This window comes from Lissotriton helveticus, chromosome 9, assembly GCF_964261635.1.
Source record: "Lissotriton helveticus chromosome 9, aLisHel1.1, whole genome shotgun sequence".
Lineage (NCBI taxonomy): Eukaryota > Metazoa > Chordata > Amphibia > Caudata > Salamandridae > Lissotriton > Lissotriton helveticus.
In genome coordinates this window covers 1095185222-1095205540 of record NC_136070.1, presented here as the reverse complement: position 1 = coordinate 1095205540, position 20319 = coordinate 1095185222, and the positions used below count along the sequence as shown (strand labels likewise).

The window sequence follows — 20319 nt, the reverse complement described above, 5'->3', positions numbered from 1 at the left end:
AAGTAAAACAGCTTTGGGATGTATTCCTGGAACATCTTCATCATGACAATGGAGATCTCTGCATTTTACATGTCATATGTGGATATTGTTGACAATGTCTTGCTGGTGCTGCTGTGTGCTGCTCGAGAAAGAAATTGGCATTTACATCTTACCGCCATCTGCTCTATAATCCCACTGTGTTTTGTGTATGGCAGGATAGACTACCCTAGTTATCTTCCTGTATACTATGCCGAAATGACATTACTTGCAGTGAAACATCAACGGAGACACCACAAATTCACCAACAGATGCTTTTAAGTTCAAGTGTCAGATGTTAATCCGTTTTGACGAATTCCGTTTAATCAAGTGATAGAGGTATCAGTTAACAAAGGCACACAGACTCAGGGTGGTACGACAAGGTTCAACCTTGAGGCGGGTACTGTGAAAAAATATTAGATGACGGCTGAACACAGAAGCGCCTTTTTGGGTCAGATAAGGGAAATGGTTTGTTACAACAGATCAGCACGTTTTCGTGCAGACCTAGATACGTCACAAATTGAAAAAGACGAAGATACCGTTACGAGAGCTGTTTTCCTGGCCCATTGCTGGATAAACACATTTGTTGGGCCACATGATCTCATTAGTCCCTTCACGTTAAAAAAGGCATCTCAAGACATAGTGTCCGACATGATGTAGGTGCATAAAATAGGTGAACAGTGCTATACAGACTTCATCTTCAGCGACTTGAGAATAATCCACCTATTAAAATGTTTCATGATCCAATAAAAAATTTGCAAACTAAAAACTTTCACTAACATGTCCAAGAAGAAGGCAATGAACAGCAATGACAGGACAATCATCGTGAAAGCAGATACAGTACTTTCTGGTTGAATGACTGTGACAGCACAGAATCGGAACCTTCAAACAGTGGATGTACTCTCTCATTCTGTAGGAGCTTTACCATGGGCTTTAGCAACTCCAGCAGTTCTGTTGCGAAAGACAAACAAAGCTGTTTTATCAATACACTTACAAAAAAACATTACCATTACTGAAGAAATTCCTGGAAACTCTTCCACTATAATTGATGGTATGGTTCTCGTTAAGAGAGTAAAAGGAGAGAAATCAAACTTTGGCACGGTGGCTATGTCTGTTTTGTCCATAGCTTTGCAGAAGGAAATAGGAGTCAAAGAATCGATGTTGTCCTTGATACGAACAATGAGACGTTAATTAAGAACAGCAAAAGGACAATCGGAGGGGAAGAACTGGGCACCAGTAACCGAGTATCTCACCTTCCCAGATTGTTAGACAGTGGAGTGTTAGAAACGGGATCTCTGGCTGGCCAAGGCTTGCGCCAACGTCAGTCAGAGACCACCACTTCCAAGTCAGGGCAAGGGAGTCACACACCAAGATAACCCCCGCTCACCCTCTAGGTAACGTGGCGCGAGCAGCAAGGCTAATCTCGGAGGCGATGTGTAAAGCGTTTGTGCGCGCACCCCAGCAGCAACACCCTAGGCCCACCACAAAGGAAACTCCACACAAGGTTATATCAAAAATAGCCTTTGTATTACAATAAAAACACATTAGATAAGACACACACTTTACAATGTGCCAACAGGCACGGGCAAGATTTACAAGGGATTATGTACAGGACAGGGCCACCTGGACCACTGTCAGGGGTATGCACTTTTAGAAATAATACTTGTAGGTATAACACTTTAGCACATCAACATATAGTGACTGTAACACAGAAAATAGTTACATGTAGCATACAACCAGTAACTACTGGTAAAGGGTAAATACCTCCTACGCCACCCTAAACACTGTAGGGAAATCACGCAGGGAACTAGGACCTTATCATCAGGACCTATGGAAGGAAAACCTATCACCTAAGCAAGTCACATTTAGCAAAGGGAAGGAAACCTAAAATAATCACCTAAGCAGGTCACATTTAGCAAAGGCAATAAACCATCAATATTCCTCTAAGCAGGTCACTTTTAGCGAAGGGGAATAAAAGCATAAAGAATTACCTAAGCAGGTCACTTTTAGCAAAGGTAATATCAAACAATCCTCTAAGCAGGTCACTTTTAGCAAAGGGGAATAAAAACATAAAATACCCAAGCAGGTCACTTTTAGAAAAGGTAATAACATAAACAATCCGCTAAGCAGGCCACTTTTAGCAAAGGGGATAAAACATAAAGAACATGGCACATGAGGTATTAAAACACATTCAGAGGTGCAGGTAGAACATTTGCGCAGAAATCAAATTAGCAGTAAATCATAAATTGCGCAGGGTGCACATGGCACAACACTAGAATTGTCCCCCAGGCCATCTGGCCTCGAAAGGACTGGAATGCCCTGAGTCTCAATGTTAGGGGAGGCTGCGCAGGCAGCCAGAACACAAAAGCCTAAACGTAGCAACTGTCCACTAAGTGCTGGACAGTTGTAAATAGCAGGTAGGCAAACGTTGGAGCCGCGTGGGCTCAAGAACACAGGTGGGGAGACACAGCGTGGGAGCCACGGGGCTACAACCAACGAACTGGGCCCCCCAAGAGCCTCTCTGGCTCGCAAAACAAATGTGGGCTCAAGAGCCTTTCTGGGGCTCATAAACAAATTGGGCACGCAGGAGCCTCTCTCAGGCCCGTGGAAAGGACTGTGGCTGGAGCCTCATGGGCTCAACGATCAACTGGGGCCCTGGAGCCTCTCAGGCTCGAAATCGGGAATGCCCTGAACCACTCGGGCTCGAGATGTATAAATTGCCCCCAGGAGCCTCGGGGCTCCCAATTACAAATTCGGCACGTCGGAGTCCCTCACGGGGGGACTCGGGATGCCTGTAGTGCCCCCTTGAAGCCCTCGTGGCTTCACAATGACAAGGAGCCTCAGCTCGCGGTATGGGGGGGCGGACACCGACAATGTGTCCCGGCGCCCCTCCCTTCTGCCTCACTCGGTGGAGCGGCCCGCTGTCAACCGGGGCCGCTCTGCTCTCAATTGGGAGGCCCCCAGCCCTCCTACACTCACCGGCTCTCCTGCGGGTTGCTCCGGTGAGGCGGGCGGGACTCCTCTCCCTCTCCATGGGCCTCGGGGACACGGCCGGCTGCTCTTCTCTTCACTGCTCGGCTCCGGGGGCGGGACTTCCGGTTCGCCTCTCCCGGGCCGCGCAGCGATTGGCTGACGGTCCTAGCACTTCCGGGTCATCGCGGGCAGCGCGGCGGCCCGTTTTAGACAGGCAGGCGGGCTCACAGTATCCGAGGAGTGGGCTCCCTCGTGATACTTACAATATCCAAAAACGGGGCAATGCCGGGTGGGCACCGGCCTTCAAAAATGGCAATAATCCGAGGTGGGCACTCGGTCGATCAAAAAACGGCAAATCCAAACAGGCAGATGCCGGGTGGGCACCGGCTGCCCAATATAAAGCGCTCGAAGCACAATGGGTAAAATAAAGCGCTCCACAGTGCTAGCAGGCAAGGAAAAGCACTCCCAAGCGCTTAGGGATCAAAGCAAAGCTCCAGCAAGGTCTGGAGGCAGGCAGAGGGGCAAGGCAGGGCCAGAGCCAGCACACTGGGTCTCCAGGCAGGGAGACAAGCCAAGTGGCGGTCCTCCTGGCCCCAGCAACAGCCCCCTCTGGCAAGGATCCAAAAGTAGAACAATTTCTGTGGGGACACAGCCCCATTTTTATACAGAGAAATCCTTTGTTAGGAGGTGCAGGGTGGGGGGAAAACCAGTTGCAGCTGGCTTGGGAGTACCCTTGATGGCCCAACCACCCCTTTCATTCACTGGAGAGGCTTGGGTCGTTAGACAAACCACAGGGGGGCGGAGCCAGCATTGTGTGGGGAAAACCCCAGCCCATCCAGGACACAGGTATACTCCTCCCACACATCACTCATGCTGATCTCACACTCACCACCGGGCAGACCCATCCAGACTTCCTGGAGCCTGGCATGCCAGCCAGCTCCAGCCAATCACGCTCCAGCACCCTTACTGCACACATACATCAATGTCCAGAAGTAGCACTTCCCTTCTAGACACATACAAGCCGCACATACCATTGCGCAGCATTCATTCTCACGAGTTCATAAATACCAAACTCGAGCCTGCACTCCCCACACATCAGGAACTAACATGGACACACACATTCTCCATGCATTCCTATGGGAGGGCAGGCCAGCCATACTACACGCACGCACTTTACTCTGGGGCACAGGGAAAAAGTGCGCCAAGACCCAAAAATCACTAACACTGGGTCACAAATAAAAGCAAAAAGATTAGGGGTGAACCTGCCCTAAGGCCCAAGTCCAACACGACCCCCTTCCAGCCAAAACGCAGGGCAGACCAATCACCACCGTGATGGGCTTCCCTGCTTGGGGCGATAAAACACGGACGCGGGCCCGCAACTGCAGGGACACCCTCCTGTTTTACGCCACGGTGAACCCCTGGGGTTCCTTCTAAAACTACTGTAGGGACTAACTGGGCTACCCCACTGGGACTCTCCAGCTGCCCTCGGCCAGGACCAGGCCCTAGGCCATCCAGGTACCACTGGACCCTGCCTACTCACAAAGTGGGGGGTAGTAACCCCTGGCACATAATAGCCATTTTCCACCCTTCCTGTCTGCAAGACAGGGCTAGACTGCCACTGGTTCTCCAGCCTAGGGTCTACAACCTCAGGCAGACCAGGAGTCTCAGGGAAGGCTCTCCTCCCCTTACCTCTTCTTCTAGGGTTTCTCCTCCTCCTGCGAGGGGTACCCTCTAAACAACATTCTCCCAACCTAGGGTTTAACCCCTTAGGTTGCACCGGAGTCAGAGGTGGGCTCTCCCACCCTCTGCACCCCCTTCCAGAGTCCTGCTCCCTCCCAACCGGGGCGGTACCTCTGGAAAAAGAACTGGTCAGGACACTGATTACAGTAGTCCCACCCTTCAGGTCAGGCGGATCCTGAACCTGGCCTTCCAACCTCTGGTCTAGAACCTTTGGTGGAACCAATGCCTGGCACTCCAGGACTTCTGGGGACCCACATACTATCCCCCAATCACTCTTTTCGCTGGACTCCTGTACCCTCCCCACTGGAGCGGTACTGCCAGACTCTAGAACCATGGAAGCTCCGCTTACAGATGCTCCAGGTCCTCTACACACTAGGAGATCTCCCTCAAGTGAACTAACAGGCAAGCTTAGGTTCCCATCCTGGTGTTCCCTAAAGAAACCATCCAGGCTCTGTGACAGGGCTTCGGGCATCTGGGGACTCTCGGTCACACACTCACTCCCGCTCCACTGAGACAGGCAGTCAGCCCCTACACCCTCCTCACTAACCTGGGACCTAGCTGGGCTACTCTCACCCTCCTCCACCACGCTGGTCTGGAGGACACCTGACCCACTATTGTTGGAATCACTCACTAGTGACTCGACAGAACCTCTCGCACTGTCCCAGCGCTCTGCTTCCTCTGCGAGGGTGTCTGGATCAGTCAACCCATATTCCAACAGGTGTTGGCGCAACCCTGGCAAACAACTATTGAGCACCTGCTCTCTTAGAACCAGATCAAATAGCTTGGTAAACTCAGTTCCCATGTGAACCTCTAGCCAATCAGACAGTGCATCTTGACATTCATCCACAAACTCTTCCCAAGACTGGTGAGACAGTTTCCTAAGGTTCCTGAACCTCAACCTATTCTCCTCTTCTGGGGAAACAGGCACCACACTCGGGAAACTGGGAGTGGGACTGTCTACACTAACACTTAAATAGCTGCCACCACTGGACTCAACCCTCCCTGGGGAATCCAGAAAATCAAAATTGCACTCAGGGGATAACCTACCCTCTAGGGTTACCTTCTCCCTGAACAAGGCCCTTTCAGCCTCTAGCTTGGCGTGCTCCAACCTGAGCTGTTCCATCGCTAGCTGATGCTCCCGCTCTTCCCTCCTATCCAACCACTCCTCTGGGGACAGGACAAGGGATGGGGCGCTGGTACTGACACTGGACCCAGCAAGGGACTCCCTATCTATGGGGTCCTCACTATCTGCTGATATCCATCCACTGTCATCATCATACAACTCACATTCTTCAGGGCTCTCCACAGACTCACCACTCTCATGGCGTGCGGCCCGGGCCCTATCTCTCTCACTGCGCTCAAGATCCCACTGACCCTTTTGCCATTGGATCAGGCTGTCCCTAAGCTGGGACTGAGTATCCGACTCACTCACCTCCATGCCTCCCTCTTCACAGAATCTGACCAGCTCTGACCTACTGTACCTAAAAAGACAACAGAGATCAAAAACAGGCTCCATTTTGGCGGACGTTCTCAAGAAGAGTTTGACACAGGGAACCTGGGGGTCTGAGCTCACACAGGAGTACACAATTACAAAATTCAGCAAGATTCCTATCTCAGAGAACTTGCACTCCACTGTCCAGTATAACACACCCTCATTCACACACACCCCCCCTGGTAAGGCAGTTTCTACCACCCCTGACTTCTCAACCTGACCATCAAGACACAGGTACCAATGTGGGAGTAGGGCGGGGAACAAGGTACTGGACACAAATCACAAAATGACACCTTTCAGGAGAAGCAATACTGAACTTCCCTAAAAAACAATAATCCCCAAAATGTGTTTATCTAAAATTGCAGAGTTTTGAAGTGTGGCCTGTCGCCACTGTGGTACAGCGCAAACGCAAGTCCAATCCGCACCGCTAGCCACCAATGTTAGAAACGGGACCTCTGGCTGGCCAAGGCTTGCGCCAAGGTCAGTCAGAGACCACCATTTCTAAGGTCAGGGCAAGGGAGTCACACACCAAGATAACCCCCGCTCACCCTCTAGGTAACGTGGCGCGAGCAGCAAGGCTAATCTCGGAGGCGATGTGTAAAGCGTTTGCGCGCGCACCCCAGCAGCAACACCCTAGGCCCACCACAAAGGAAACTCCACACAAGGTTATATCAAAAATAGCCTTTGTATTACAATAAAAACACATTAGATAAGACACACACTTTACAATGTGCCAACAGGCACGGGCAAGATTTACAAGGGATTATGTACAGGACAGGGCCACCTGGACCACTGTCAGGGGTATGCACTTTTAGAAATAATACTTGTAGGTATAACACTTTAGCACATCAACATATAATGACTGTAACACAGAAAATAGTTACATGTAGCATACAACCAGTAACTACTGGTAAAGGGTAAATACCTCCTACGCCACCCTAAACACTGTAGGGAAATCACGCAGGGAACTAGGACCTTATCATCAGGACCTATGGAAGGAAAACCTATCACCTAAGCAAGTCACATTTAGCAAAGGGAAGGAAACCTAAAATAATCACCTAAGCAGGTCACATTTAGCAAAGGCAATAAACCATCAATATTCCTCTAAGCAGGTCACTTTTAGCGAAGGGGAATAAAAGCATAAAGAATTACCTAAGCAGGTCACTTTTAGCAAAGGTAATATCAAACAATCCTCTAAGCAGGTCACTTTTAGCAAAGGGGAATAAAAACATAAAATACCCAAGCAGGTCACTTTTAGCAAAGGTAATAACATAAACAATCCGCTAAGCAGGTCACTTTTAGCAAAGGGGATAAAACATAAAGAACATGGCACATGAGGTATTAAAACACATTCAGAGGTGCAGGTAGAACATTTGCGCAGAAATCAAATTAGCAGTAAATCATAAATTGCGCAGGGTGCACATGGCACAACACTAGAATTGTCCCCCAGGCCATGTGGCCTCGAAAGGGCTGGAATGCCCTGAGTCTCAATGTCAGGGGAGGCTGCGCAGGCAGCCAGAACACAAAAGCCTAAACGTAGCAACTGTCCACTAAGTGCTGGACAGTTGTAAATAGCAGGTAGGCAAACGTTGGAGCCGCGTGGGCTCAAGAACACAGGTGGGGAGACACAGCGTGGGAGCCTCGGGGAACCAACGAACTGGGCCCCCCAAGAGCCTCTCTGGCTCGCAAAACAAATGTGGGCTCAAGAGCCTTTCTGGGGCTCATAAACAAATAGGGCACGCAGGAGCCTCTCTCAGGCCCGTGGAAAGGACTGTGGCTGGAGCCTCATGGGCTCAACGATCAACTGGGGCCCTGGAGCCTCTCAGGCTCGAAATCGGGAATGCCCTGAACCACTCGGGCTCGAGATTTATAAATTGCCCCCAGGAGCCTCGGGGCTCCCAATTACAAATTTGGCACGTCGGAGTCCCTCACGGGGGGACTCGGGATGCCTGTAGTGCCCCCTTGAAGCCCTCGTGGCTTCACAATGACAAGGAGCCTCAGCTCGCGGTACGGGGGGGGGGGCGGACACCGACAATGTGTCCCGGCGCCCCTCCCTTCTGCCTCACTCGGTGGAGCGGCCCGCTGTCAACCGGGGCCGCTCTGCTCTCAATTGGGAGACCCCCAGCCCTCCTACACTCACCGGCTCTCCTGCGGGTTGCTCCGGTGCGGCGGGCTGCTCTTCTCTTCGCTGCTCGGCTCCGGGGGCGGGACTTCCGGTTCGCCTCTCCCGGGCCGCGCAGCGATTGGCTGACGGTCCTAGCACTTCCGGGTCGTCGCTGGCAGCGCGGCGGCCCGTTTTAGACAGGCAGGCGGGCTCACAGTATCCGAGGAGTGGGCTCCCTCGTGATACTTACAATATCCAAAAACGGGGCAATGCCGGGTGGGCACCGGCCTTCAAAAATGGCAATAATCCGAGGTGGGCACTCGGTCGATCAAAAAACGGCAAATCCAAACGGGCAGATGCCGGGTGGGCACCGGCTGCCCAATATAAAGCGCTCGAAGCACAATGGGTAAAATAAAGCGCTCCACAGTGCTAGCAGGCAAGGAAAAGCACTCCCAAGCGCTTAGGGATCAAAGCAAAGCTCCAGCAAGGTCTGGAGGCAGGCAGAGGGGCAAGGCAGGGCCAGAGCCAGCACACTGGGTCTCCAGGCAGGGAGACAAGCCAAGTGGCGGTCCTCCTGGCCCCAGCAACAGCCCCCTCTGGCAAGGATCCAAAAGTAGAACAATTTCTGTGGGGACACAGCCCCATTTTTATACAGAGAAATCCTTTGTTAGGAGGTGCAGGGTGGGGGGAAAACCAGTTGCAGCTGGCTTGGGAGTACCCTTGATGGCCCAACCACCCCTTTCATTCACTGGGGAGGCTTGGGTTGTTAGACAAACCACAGGGGGGCGGAGCCAGCATTGTGTGGGGAAAACCCCAGCCCATCCAGGACACAGGTATACTCCTCCCTCACATCACTCATGCTGATCTCACACTCACCACCGGGCAGACCCATCCAGACTTCCTGGAGCCTGGCATTCCAGCCAGCTCCAGCCAATCACGCTCCAGCACCCTTACTGCACACATACATCAATGTCCAGAAGTAGCACTTCCCTTCTAGACACATACAAGCCGCACATACCATTGCGCAGCATTCATTCTTACGAGTTCATACATACCAAACTCGAGCCTGCACTCCCCACACATCAGGAACTAACATGGACACACACATTCTCCATGCATTCCTATGGGAGGGCAGGCCAGCCATACTACACGCACGCACTTTACTCTGGGGCACAGGGAAAAAGTGCGCCAAGACCCAAAAATCACTAACACTGGGTCACAAATAAAAGCAAAAAGATTAGGGGTGAACCTGCCCTAAGGCCCAAGTCCAACATGGAGGAAATTCCTAAGCCACGTATGAAATAAAACAACTCATCGCATTTCTTGTTAACAAATGGAGGAAACCAGAGTGTTTTGTGAAAATTGAAAATGACACAACATAAAGGTACGGTGACAAGTATCAAAGAATGATAAGCAGTGTAAATAGATACTCCGAGATTATTGGCTCTTACACGTAAATACAAAGCACAGAAATTAGGGGCTCATTATGATGGCGGTGGCGGTCCTTCCGGCATCATACAGAAAATTCCCACCGCCAAATTAGGATGGCGGTGGGAATCCCAATGGTACCGCAGCGAATGAAAGTCCATCAGCCATGGTTCCGCAAGGCGGTCCTTTTCTGCCCGCCTTGCGGAACCCGGAACCAGGGCAACATTCAGCGGTACCGTGCAGGTACCTGCGTGGGGATTACGGTATCCCTTTCCGCCTGTCTTTTTGAGGCGGATATCCCGCCGCAAAAAGAAAGGCAGAGACTGGTTTGGGGGCCCGTTGTGGGCCCCCTCTGTGTGGTACCCACTGCATTTCCTTGCACTGCTTGGCAGGCACTGGCACAGGCAGCCAGCAGCACCGTCCGGAATGTTAAAAGGCCAGGATGCGCCCGCGAGTATGGCGGGTGCATCCTAATTGCATTGGTGGGACAACCGCGCATCTGGCGGGGGTCCCTGCACCGCTGTGATGGCAGGCATAATGAGCCCCTTAGATTCCTATCTATAAGAAGTCCTCCTTAATGGAAGAGGAAACCTCACACACTAATAGTGTCATGCTTCACACCCAACCACTACTTGGCAGGTAGTGATTGGGTGCAAGTCATTATACTCCAGATACCCTCCCCAGATTTTTAACCATACCTAGTGTCCCATTAAATAAAGGCATTCCCCCGGGCGCACTAAGGTATTTTTAAGTATATATCTGGATTCCCATCCCTTTGGTGTTGTCCAGCAAGATTTATGCAAGAACTCCCTCCTATTTAGTCAGTCTTTGAGGAGATTGGGTCCGCCCTGGTGGCACTGTCCTATCAGGGTGGGGAGAGGATTCCTATGATGAACCATGACACTATTAGTGTGTGAGGTTTCTTCTTCTATTAAGGATGACTTCTTATAGACAGGAATCTAAGTTATGTACAGTGTATTTATGTGTAAGAGCCAATAATCTTGGAGTATCTATTTACACTGCTTATCATTCTTTGATACTTGTCACCGTACCTTTAAGTTGTGTTATTCTTTGTGAAGAGAAGTACGGTGTCATTCCCTTCTCTTCTCCCTTATCTGTGTTTTCGAAAATTGAGAATAAAACACTGTTTTTTAAATGTGAATATAAATGCTACAATATCACATCGGAAGGGAGCCACAAAGTGCCCAATCTCAACTGTACATGCAAAGAAACAGATGAAAATGTTTTGCTGCTTGCTGCACACGCTGCTAGTGAGGGTTATGAGGCAGTAATGAAAAGCTTAGATGACACCAAAGTGTTTATTTTGTTTGGGATTCCATGACAGAACCATGGCTAAATTGTTTCTGAAATTTGGTACTAAATTACGCACATGAGTCCTTGAAATTGGGAAAATAGCTTCAACTCTTGGTGAAAATGTTTGTCGAACTATGATAGGTCTCCATACGTTTACTGGATGTGACACAGTAAGCTCATTTGCGGAAAAAAGGATGTGCATTAAAAATCCTGTCTGCCAACAGGCATATGCAGAAAATATTTTCGCATCTCGGAGACGAATGGGATCTCTCTGAAGAACTAATTAACAAATTGGAGAAATTCTCCTGCTAGCTGTATGCACCAAAATCTTCGGTTGATCACTTGAATGACTTGAGATATCACCTATTCTGCACAAAGAAGGGTGAGATAGACAGTCATCAACTTCCACCTTGCAGGGACTGTCTGAAGATCATGCGAACGTGCAAATTATCAAGCCGCTATAAGCAAGAGATGTCAACTGAATGATCCACAGACACCTAAATCTAAAATCTAAATCTAGTATTTGTAAAGCGTGAACTACTCACCCTTACTGGTCTCAAGGCGCTGGGGGCCGTTGTGGAAATTAAGTGAGCTATTGCCCAGAGTCACATGGTGCTGAGCTGATCTGCCCCCGGAGCCGGGGATCGAACCGTGAGCCCTGCGCTCCGAAGGAAGCTGCCCTGGCTGCTTCACCACACCTCTCCACACCTAGTCCAATTGGGAGAGGGTGGAAGTTGGAAAAACACGAGGGAGCAGAGCAACTAGTAGTGGACTTGATGGATGGGCAGCCAGCACCTCAGGCTGTGTTATATCTACTAGTTTGCATCTGCATTAGGAACTGCAAACTGCCAACATGTGTCTACTGACTAAATTACCTGAAGTGCACTGCTGACATGTGCCGACTTCCAGCCTGTGAAAATTAAACAATTGCAGAGAATGATGGCACCTATTCAGAAGAAGATGATGACGACGAATGTGAATGATAAAATTGTGTTCATGTTTACTCGTGACATACATTGGCAATGTAAGATGTAATAAGTATTATTATCTGAAATTGTAAGTAAAAATTATGCATATAATCTATATTAATATATGAGGAATAGAATGAAGTTTTATTATTATTGTTTTAAGGACTATTGTTATTATTACAATTAAAAAATCATAATTATTTTTTAAATCTATTGGATGTAATCATTCTAGTGGAATTAGATTTATTTTTTCACATATTATGATGAATTTGTCTGGTATTTCTCAAAAATATGAAAAACATAATTTTGTTTCCATCTATGGTTGCTAATCCAATAATTTCAGACAAAAGGCAAAGAGTGATGACTTCCTACCTTATATTTTCCATCTCTGGGCATCCATACCTTGCAAAGAATTCATGTTTGAACCCATGCCCCTAGTGGTACTAATGCCCTAAATTTGGAGTCTTGGCTCATGGGCTAATGGGCCAGCGCCCACTTCACAAATGCCTTAAAATTTCTGAGGCAGGAGGCCCTCATTTTGAGTAACGCAGACAATCCTCAGCTGATGGTGGCATAATACAAATTGATGAGCACTCCATGCAGATGGTGGCGAGGAGCCTCTGATACTCCTGTGTGTTATAGACGTCTAGTGACTGAGGGGACCTGAATTGTGGCAGATCCTCTGTATTGCAGGGGGTGTATGCCCTGTGCTGTGCCCCTAGGAGTTGAGAACTGTTGGGCTATGTATATAAATTCACATTCCATGTTTGAAAAATTACAGCACACCCTGGGGGGTTTTCACCCAGATTATTAAAGTGCACCCGGAGTAATTTGCTTGGTTAAATCTGCATAAGAACAAGGGAAAATGTTCAGACCTTTGGTGCAAAAACACCAATTCAGACTCAGACTTGTGGTCAAATTAATCAAGGGAATAACCGGGAGGTGCAGGAACCGTTTTTTCCGGTTCTCATTTTACCACATGGTATTGCAAAGACCATCAAAATGAGGGCCAGAGTGTTTGGAAAATAGCAGTGTACTCTTAACGCTGGAAGCTGTTCCATTTCAACTTTTGTCTATCAGGAACTGGGCGATCCCCCTTCCTTGTGAAATGTTTGCAAAGCAAACAAAATATGTAGTCCTAAAGGCTGACAGCTTCTCTGACATTTCCACTCCTGGAAACTAAAGGACATAAAAAGAAGTAATTCAAACAGGAGAAAATCATTAGCAAGGGATCTAATATTGAGCTCGTATTCCAGTAATGAGTCATAGATTCCAGTAGATAGCTTGGAAATGTAATATACATGGTGCATAGATGTGTCTGTAACCTAAGGCTCTGAGGTGTCATCATACCTTTTGGAAAACAGATGTGACCTAGTGGCTAGCGTCACACTTTGAGATCTGGATTTGAATCCTGGCTTGCCTATTTGTCTAAATCTATCACTGAAATTGGTAGCAATTTAGTTATTAGTGTGTATGCAATATTAGTGAATTTATTCATTATACCACCCAAAAGCTGGGCCCCATGTGCTATGAGGAAGAAAATACCCCCACATGTGTATAAAAATTATATTACAAGTCATTGTGGAGTTTGCTAACCTTATATTGGCTGTCAGTCTTTATTTGATCACTGAAGTCCTCAGTGATTGCAGTTTCCTTTACATGTGCAGTTTGGGGTATTTTATCTAGTGTATGATTACTTTTGTACATTAGAAACTGCATAAAGTAGGTAACCACTTTATAAATAATATGTATCAAACTGATTCCAAATTAGCAAAGTTTAACTGTAACTCTGAAATACTTTATTGATACTTACTCCCCATAGCCATAAGCTGGACATGTGTTCATCCCTTTCGTATGTCCCACCCAAAGCCTGTTCTTTCAAATGTGCTCCTGCTGTTGCAAATTTGGGATGGAATTATAGCTTTTAGATTGGAAGGAGTACCCCTCACCCAGGAATTCAAGGCAGAAACACCGATCTGGGTTTAGTTAATTGAGCAATCTGGTGGACTGAAGGTCAAAACATACACCAGAAGCTGCCAAAGTCAACAGAAATATTCTGTGGTCCTTGGACTGTATTTTCACAGATTCACGTTTCTTCATTGGAGTAATCTCTTCTTATTCGGAGTCCATGAATGGTAGATAGATCTGGTGCTCTTGATACAAACTGTTTGTTTCCAAGTGAAGTTAACATTAATTGAATCTGTTCCCTCTGGTAAGAGACTGTCGTTCAGCTAACTATATAACACTGCATAACACCTCATAATTCAAAATGAATTGTTACTAGCAGACTAGCAGAGAACCAGGTTACCTAGCCGACCTGGTTCCTGTCTAACTGAGTTAGAAATTAGATGTTATGTTTTAAAAAAATATATATTTTAAGGTCTAAAGACAAAGAGAACTAGGGATTTATTCAAAGCTGTGCATAAATGTATTAATGTTTCTTTGTATTTATGTATTGTAAACAGAACTGCTGCACAGAGACTATAGCAGACAGTAAACCGTACTTGGTAATAGAAACAGTGGATATTGATGATATGTGGAGAACAGAAGAGGGGAAAACAGTACAGTCATATTTAGTGTCTAGTGCAAGGGACCCCAACATTTTCTGAAATAAAACCTACTTATTTTAAATTAAAATCCTCCTTAACTACTAATAATAATGTTGTAATAGTGAGCACATCAGACAAGATTACATCCGTGGCCACCCCATGCGAAGTTACCTGCACTGATCACCACAGCTCATGGGCGTAGTTGCCAGAAGTAATATAACAAAATGGCTTTATAACTTTGGAATGCCTCTACATGGCTACTACATTACAACTGCAGTGACCCTGCCACCAAGGAAATATTTGTAATAAGGCTCTCCAACGCTGCATGATTTATGACTCAAACGTCAGCTTTGAATATGTTTTGGAAGGACAACCATTTTTCTCCAACCATTAAATGATCAGTTATGGAAATACACATGTCAAATGCAGGCTTTTCAATTTTGGGATACATATATTAATTCAACAAAGCAAAACGGCACACTGGAGAGCTACTTAGAGGTAGCTGAAGTGCTACCATTAGCTCAGGAGCTACTCGTTGGAGAAGCCTGATTTAGAGGGTGTACGACTCCTCAGAATGTATCAGCGTGGTATGGTCAGTCTTGGGAGTGATTCCTGGGAAATCCAGGCTGCGTCATCATAGCAGTTCATCTTGGGTCTAGCTAAATTGACCCTTTTGAAAGCTTGGAGCAGAGTGGTTAGGTGACAGTTTCCAACTAGTAGAGTCTGCCCATTCGTGATGTTCCAAAGGTATGGTTTGAATGCTTTCATTTGTCTATTTCTTTTTATCCAGCTACATGCCATTGCTGCAGGTCTGAAGGCCCTTGTCACAGAGTACTGCACTGCGGGAATAGAAGTATGCCGGAAGGCATGTGGTGGTCACGGCTATTCGTTGCTTAGCGGGCTTCCATCATTATACACAAAATTGGCAGCATCTTGTACTTATGAAGGAGAAAATACGGTCCTATTCCTTCAAACTGCCAGGTATTTAAAATGGTTTATTTGTTTCAATCATTTATTGTCATGTGTTTTACTATTTATATTGCCTGTCCTGTTCCTTCAAACATGAGGTAATTCACAGAATCTATTTACATATTTTTTGCAATTTATATACCGCTTTAGTTAAACTAGTTTTCATTCTGTTTCAAAACTCTTACTATTTTATAGGTTGTTTTATAAAGAGGTTTTGTTCCGTTTCTAATTTGCTGCACTTTCATATTTTTCTCTATGCAGACTATGCTCTATGTTTCTAATATCTTACTACTTTATGTATTGTTTTACACAGAGGATTGATCCTGTGTTTAATATCTTACAATTTTATTTATGGCTTTATATAGATGTTTTGTTCTGATACTAGTATGTTACTATTTACATATTGCTTTATACAGTCTTTTCACTCACTTTCTCATATAGTAGCTGTATACAGTCTTTTCACTCACTTTCTCATGTAGTAGCTCTATATTTTACTTTATACTGAGGTTTCATTCTGTTTCTAATAGCTTACTATTTCACCTATCAATTTAGTCAGACGTTCCATAGTGCCTTTCTAATACCATACAATTGTATATATTTCTTTTTACAGAGGTTTCATTATCTTTGTATTGGGACTATAATAGCAGTCTATTTATCCACACTGAAGATTGTAAAGGAGCGAGCCCCTCAAAAAGGAGCACAGGAGAGCGTAGCACTCCTTATCTAAATGATTACTCACACTAGGGGGGTCATAAGCATGGCAGGCGGACTTTGTCTGCCCGCCACCCTATCGGGAAACGGGACCGCCCACCATAATGGCGGGGGTCCCGTGGGGTCAATTAGGATGCGCCCGCCACAGTGGCGGGCGCATCCTGCATTCCTGTCATTGTGGCGGGAGGTGCACTCAGCACCGCCCGCCACAATGCCAGGAAGGCATGTTGTGCACTTCCATGCACAACTTGGCAGGCACCGCGCGGTGCCTACCATGTTGTGCATGGAACTGCTGGGGGGTACCATAGGTACCCTCCATGTGCACCCCCCAGAGTCCCTGGGAGCCCTCAACAGGCCCCCAATGTCAGAAGAAGCGTGCCTTTCCGTGGCGGCGTTGCCGCCATGAAAAAGCATGTCCCCGCCTGCATAGTAATATGGATGGCGCTGTCTAACAGATACCGCCACCATATTAAACCCATTTCTGCCCGGTCAACGAGTTGACCGGGCGGAAAAACAGCGGACGGTCTTTCCGTCCGCCGCGAATTGGGTGGCGGGCGGGGTCAGATCACAGGCGGATCGCCACCGCCATGCGGGCGGTGGTGAACCGCCCATGATCCTAATGGGCCGCTAAGTACGGTCTCTTCTAAACTACAACAGATACAGTTGCATTAACTCATTTCAAGGGAAAGACCAAGGGTGTTGTGCAAAATAGGGGGGGGTCCTTTTTTAAGGACGAGAACCCTCACTCACCAGAAGGTGACATGCTTTATCATAGTGTTCCCTCCTCACACTAGGGCCACAAGCTACCCAGTGTGGACTTCAACTCTCCAAAAAGAATGGGAGAGGAGCTGAGGTGTTTTATTTGTTTGTTTTATAGAGGGGACCAAAAAACACAGTGAGTGAGGGGCAGAGTGCAAAAAAATAACTGTGAAAAATGTTTAAACTGTCTTCAGGAAACCAAATAACTTTATTGTGGGGTGTCCTAGGGCAGGAATAAAAACTCAGAGGACTTAAGGGTTAACAACAAATGTACCCCTATTATTCGGTCAACATGTTTCTACCCTCTATTCGACCCCAAAGAGGTTCAATGGGCATTCGTCAGGACCGGAAATATGATTAGTCACTCTGCATATAGAACATAAAGATAATTTTAATGTGCAAACAGGAAACCGATGTTTATACTAACCATCAAAGATTGGTATCCATATACACAGAATTTGTGGACTATGTCGTCTCAGCTGTAAAAAATTAAAAACAAAACATAACCAGAATTCTTCCGGCTGCATGTGCGCAAATAATCTCAGAACAACGAAGAGAATGAAAAGTGGAGAAAGATCCCCAACCAACAACAATCCCAGGTGTCTGAAAAAAATATTGTAGAGGTTACCTCGTCAAATGCATTTGTTTACCTCTTTTAAGCCAAAGGGTATCCGATCAATGCTCTGCTAAAGGAGAGAATCCAAAGAAACATGGCAGTGACAATAAAGTTTAAAAACAGTCAGTGTACCACAAATCAGGGTACCTCACCCTCATGTTGTTATCTCATTGACAGCAATCAGTGGAATAATTTGCATACCTTCATAACATTATATACCTCTGCCCTGAATATTACGCACTACACTGGATCACTTATGTGAATGTTCACCGTGCTCAGGGCTAAAACGTGAATATGGCTGTCTCAACTCGAGACGATCTAGCTATTCCCACGTGACAGTCAATTTAACCCAGCCATGGGTTGAAAAGAACAAAGTCCCCATGTAGCCGGAGTTTAATGGTCACAGTGGCCCTAAGGTGACTCGCTAAAAACGCTGAGAAAGCGTAGTACTCAAACAATCTTGCTGACTACATGACTCTCTAATCTATTCCAATATGCGCCGGACTAAATGGATACCCTTTGGAATTATCCCAGATAGTCTTCCAGGAATGGAAAAAAGAAGGCATGAATCAAATAGTACTGAGAAGCTCAGCCGAACAGTGGTCCGGGCTTCAATCTGACAGGGTCCCAGCGAGAGGCAGCTAAAGACAGGAAATCCAGGAAGCGACATTGTCACTATGCGTAACATGCGTGTAAGGAACATGGGATTGTAGTTTCCTCTGACACGCACATCCCCACCTACCGAGTCCCTTTCTCTCTGCTGTCATAAAGCGTTCAGCCGAACATAAAACAAACTCTTATGTGGGAATGAGGCAATCATCATAATGGAAAAGTGCAATAAGAGTTTTGGGGCAAAATCTGGCACCTCCACCACCACCTCTTCAGAGCATTTAATGGACCTAGTAAACTTAATTTGAAATGGCAGCTCTGCTGGAAGAAGGCACCTGACTCATGAGTCCTGCCATGGGAAGATGCATACAAGGACTCATAACTCCTGCTGGCACCCAAGGATTGGAACTACTCTCCAAGGTTCAAGTGGCTGACCTCATGTTTTCGTGTTTCAAGGACACAAGGACACAAAAAGCAAAAGGACTCCTGATCGTAGGAAGGCCCAGCTAACCACTCAGACCTGGACCTTGCAGAAGATCTAGCTGGAGGGAGACCTGGTGCCTAGAAGTCTGCCCTTAGGAGCTCAGAGCTGCAGGATTGACCACAATGACTTTCGTAGAACTTTAAAAAGTTATGAACTTGTTAATGTTTTTTCAAAAGGTACATTAAATGATGGCTCCTGATTAGACAATGGATCTGTGTTCTGAACATGTTCCTCTCTGGAGGATGTGAGTGAAAGGGAGTGTGAAGAGGAAAACATTGGGATGTAGGTATATAAGAATATGATTCACCTGTGTTCAGACTTTGTATCATTTCTGGGGAAAAATCCACTTGTCTTGTTTGTTGCCATGCAGTGAGGTGTGAAATTAGGACAGGATTTTAATTATATCACAGCATTGTTAGTAGCTTCTAGGATTATGCGGGGCTCATATTATTTTTACTTGGGTGTGTATTGTAGCAGGGCTCTGAATATGACAGCTTTCCGAATATGCCAGATTATATCACAGGCTCTGGCTTTGGGCAGGCATTGTTTATTAATGGGCTTTCATTATATCACTTTCTATTATCACAGCTCTTAATATGCATGTACTTTTAACAGTGCTGACGTTCTGTTTATATCATATAAACTGATAATAAAAATAAAATATAAAATAAATATCAGAGTTTAGGCTATATCATTGTTCTAATTGTACCATTGCTCCCTCTTGTTTTAGTTTCTGATGAAGCATCTTGTGTATTGCTCTGGCAAATTTACTTTTCGACATTTACTCCATTTCCATTTCATAAATAAACCCAGATTATTCTGAAAGTGTGTGCACACCTACAAGCATACATGTTTAAGGGTATTCACCAACTCCTATCCTACTCCTTGACACCCAAGAAATGGCAAGTTATTTACTCCAGACTAGAGCAGGAGCATGGGCGGTTCCTCAAAAGGAGCAGAGGACTGTACCCCACCCCTTTTTTGCCTCTATTATTTGTTTAATTAAATTAATGGCTTCTACCTACTGCAGGAACAACCGTCCAGCATACTTTCTGATCTTCGCTCTGCGCAAGGGTCAGGCAGTCGCAGCAGACAGGCACATGCACTTACTGCGCATGTGCTTTGTCGCAAGTTTTTCAGGGCTGGGGTGACTTCAGCCCTAGTTTGAATCGCCAGCCAGAATGTAGTGCCACTCCTCCCGAGTCAAGGATCCCACCCTCGCTGACTTACTGCATATTGGGAGCTTCAGGCTGCCGCCAGCAAATCCCGAGTGTTTGTCGATCAGCGAGGGTTCACCTCTCCCAGCTCGTCCCAGCCTCAGGTGGATCAGCAAGACTCACTGACCCCACCCTACTGTGACGAGTTGGGAACGGGAGGCAGTAGTGGATGCAGATGTTTGTGGCTGTGCTGGAAACAAGAGGGAGCACTTAGGATGGAGAGAAAACGAGGGACAGAGCCGAGTAAACCTACTGCACGTTCAGCTAAGGTCCGTATGGCGAGTTTGTCTCCATTCCCTGTGGCGGCTGGTGAATTTTGAAAGTGGTGTGGCTAAAAACAAGTCCCAAATTGGACTATGTGAGCTAGTGTG

At 46.7% G+C, this 20319-nt stretch overlaps 1 protein-coding gene across 1 annotated transcript in view; it reads left to right on the top strand.

Moving 5' to 3' along the window:
* ACOX2 (acyl-CoA oxidase 2) overlaps nucleotides 1-20319 on the top strand; it is a 208448-nt gene that overhangs the window by 136617 nt on the left and 51512 nt on the right. Inside the window, exon 9 of the mRNA XM_078661505.1 lies at nucleotides 15374-15564. Within this exon, the coding sequence (XP_078517631.1) occupies nucleotides 15374-15564 (191 nt within the window). The remainder of the gene's footprint in view (nucleotides 1-15373; nucleotides 15565-20319) is intronic.